Genomic DNA, 3,097 nt, shown 5'->3' on the forward strand with positions numbered 1-3,097 from the left:
GCTGAGCCGATCCTTTCTATTCTTTAGGATTAAATTCCTTATTTTACTTGCCCAGATTCCTTCCTTTTATGTATACAAAGCTTAACCCTTTTCTAAGACTTCATGTCTTGGCAGTCTACTTTATTTTCACTCCTGAAATTCCATACACAATACTTTCCATAATTCATTTGGAATATAGTTGTGCATTGTTTATATCTTATATTGTTTCAAACTGCTGTTTATTTCTTTTAATGTTTACTTTGTTGTCTGCTTATTTTTCCTTCCTAATTATATTATGAATGCCTCGGGGCAGGGACCAGATTTTACTTATGTTTCCTCTACTACACTTAAGCATAGCATGTGATGAATACGTATTTTATTTTGAAGAAATAGTATTTTCAAATTTTGCTAGTAGTACAGTATACTGCTACAGTAACTACTAATGTCGTAGTTAACATTTGATGAGTACTTGACTAGTTTAAGGAATTACTACATTACTTTTTAGTGTTTCCATTTAAGGAGGTTATTTTTTTACTCTTTTGAGACAGAGTTTCACTTTGTCACCCTGGGTAGAGTGCTATGGCGCTATAGCTCATAGGAACCTCTAAGTCTTAGGCTTAAGAGATTATCTTGCCTCAGCCTCCCCAGTAGTTGGGAGTACAGGTGCTCACCACAGCTTCCAGCTATTTTTAGAGGCGGCGTCTTGCCCTGGCTCAGGCTGGTCTTGAACCTGTGAGCTTAGGCATTCCACCCTCCTTGCCCTCTCAGAGTGGTAAGGAGTTATATTTTAAGACTGAAGCATAAATGTCTTAATAATTGAGTTCATATATATATTGAAATTCTTTTAATGTATTATTTCACTATATCAGGTGTAATAATAGAGATTATACATTTTTTTATTAAAATTTTTTTAAGTTTTTAATAAAAATACGGTTTTATGGCTCAGTGTCCATAGCACAGTCGTTACAGTGCCAGCCACATACACCGAGGGTGGCAGGTTCAAACCTACCTGGGGCCAGCTAAACAACTGCAACAAAAATATAGCCGGGGGTTGTGGCAGGAGCCTGTAGTCCCAGCTACTTGGGAGGCTGAGGCAAGAGAATCACTTAAGCCCAAGAGGTTGCTGTCATCTGTGACACCATAGCATTCTACCAAGAGCAACATAGTGAGACTCTGTCCCAAATAAATAAATAAATAAATAAAATATCTGTTTTTAGAGGTAGTAGCTTTCATTGATACCAGGTCTAAATCCACTATTAGTTCAGAGGAAAATGATAGAAAGAATACTTAAAGGGGCTCGGCACCTGTAGCACAGTGTTTATGGCTACAGCCACAGTACTCAGGCTGGTGTGTTTTTGTGACAACTGCAACAAAAAAATAGCCGGGCATTGCTGTGACACCATGGCGTGACAGCTTGAGACTCTGTCTAAAAATAATGCTTAAAAGTTGCTCAAGATAACTTTGCGCTATATGTGACACATACCTCAGAGTTTATGCCTATAGGTAAATCCCAGAAAAATACATTCCCTACAAAAGATCCTACGGGGTGGCGCCTGTAGCTCAGTGGGTAGGGCCCTGGCCACATACTCCAGGCTGGTGGGTTCAGGCCCGGCTCGGGCTAGCTAAATAACAATGACAACTGTAACAGAAAAATAGCTGGGTGTTGTGGCGAGTGCACGTACGTCTGTAGTCCCAGCTACTTGGGAGGCTGAGGCAAGAGAATTGCTTAAGCCTAAGAATTTGAGGTTGCTGTGAGCTGTGACCACGGCACTCTACTGAGGGCCGCATAGTGAGACTCTGTCTCCAAAATAAAGAAAAAGATCCTACGACTGATGCCTCAAAGTTTTACACATTGCATTGCGTATTGTTTGCCTATTTAAGTGCCTTTTGATGAATTCTGATTCTGGAATTTAGACTTACCAAGTAATAAATATAAGTGCAAGTAAATTTATTAAGAGTGTAAATCTATGCATATTAATAAATATTCTATTTAATTCAGATTAATTTTTTTTTCTATTGGGAACCTAATCATCTCTTAAGATTAACTTTGTGCTAATAAGCATTATGCTTTTGCCTTTACTAAACTCACAATCTAGGGTAGGGTGGTATGTAAGCGTGCACTGTTCAATACCTTTATTACATTAGCATTATAACTGTAAATATGCTTAGGGGATACCCTTTTTTAAAACTAGCCAATGAGTATATTTAGAATATTTATAATGAAGGACACTTTATTTGGTTTTAATTATATATTTAATTATGCTAATGATTTTAAATCAATGTCTGTTATTGTTTTTAAAGGAAACACAACCTATTTGTGGGAGTTTCTTTTAGACCTACTTCAAGATAAAAATACTTGTCCCCGGTATATTAAGTGGACTCAAAGAGAAAAAGGCATTTTCAAGCTGGTGGATTCAAAGGCTGTCTCTAAGCTTTGGGGAAAGCATAAGAATAAGCCAGACATGAACTATGAAACTATGGGACGAGCTTTGAGGTAAAAATATAATTGAGCTAGTATTCAAAAAACCTTATATATCTGTTACTCTATATTGTTTATTAGCTGTTGAAAGAGAAGCTTAAAATCTCACAAATTTTATTAATAATTTGGGGGAAATTTCAGAGGAGCTTTTTGGATTTTGGAAATAGAGAAAGAGGAGTTTGATCTAGATGTTTAAAATTTCAACATCAGAAAATAGATAAAATTTCAGCATCATTGGAAAATCCATTTTTGCAGAAAATATGTTTTGTAATAAAGGGCTATTCCTTACTAGAAATTTTTGTTGACCTTTAAAAGAAGTTAAAATATATTTTCCAAAATTAATGTGCTTTTTAGTTCCGATGTGTGTGTTATAGATTCATCTTGATAGGAAAATTTCTTTTAAGTTTTGTTAGTCCGAAAAACCTTCAAAACTCTTCCATTTACTGTTCATAGCTTCTAATTAACAGTTTTGTCACATGGTTCAGTGAAGGTGTTCACATGCCTCTATGAAGTAAGGCAGTTTTTCTGTATAACATCAAATTGTTTTTATGCATATAACCCATGGAAATCAGAATAGATTTTTACCAATGTTAGCAAAATATTTTGTATTTATTTCCATTAAGAAAGAGAATGAGGGCT

General features: G+C 35.7%; 1 protein-coding gene across 1 annotated transcript in view; it reads left to right on the top strand.

Moving 5' to 3' along the window:
- Window positions 1-3,097, top strand: part of ELF2 (E74 like ETS transcription factor 2) — a 29,226-nt gene that overhangs the window by 22,702 nt on the left and 3,427 nt on the right. Inside the window, exon 5 of the mRNA XM_023519284.1 lies at window positions 2,281-2,473. Coding sequence (XP_023375052.1) covers window positions 2,281-2,473 — 193 coding nt within the window. The remainder of the gene's footprint in view (window positions 1-2,280; window positions 2,474-3,097) is intronic.

Source organism: Otolemur garnettii, unplaced genomic scaffold, assembly GCF_000181295.1.
Source record: "Otolemur garnettii isolate 467f Iridium unplaced genomic scaffold, OtoGar3 scaffold00169, whole genome shotgun sequence".
Lineage (NCBI taxonomy): Eukaryota > Metazoa > Chordata > Mammalia > Primates > Galagidae > Otolemur > Otolemur garnettii.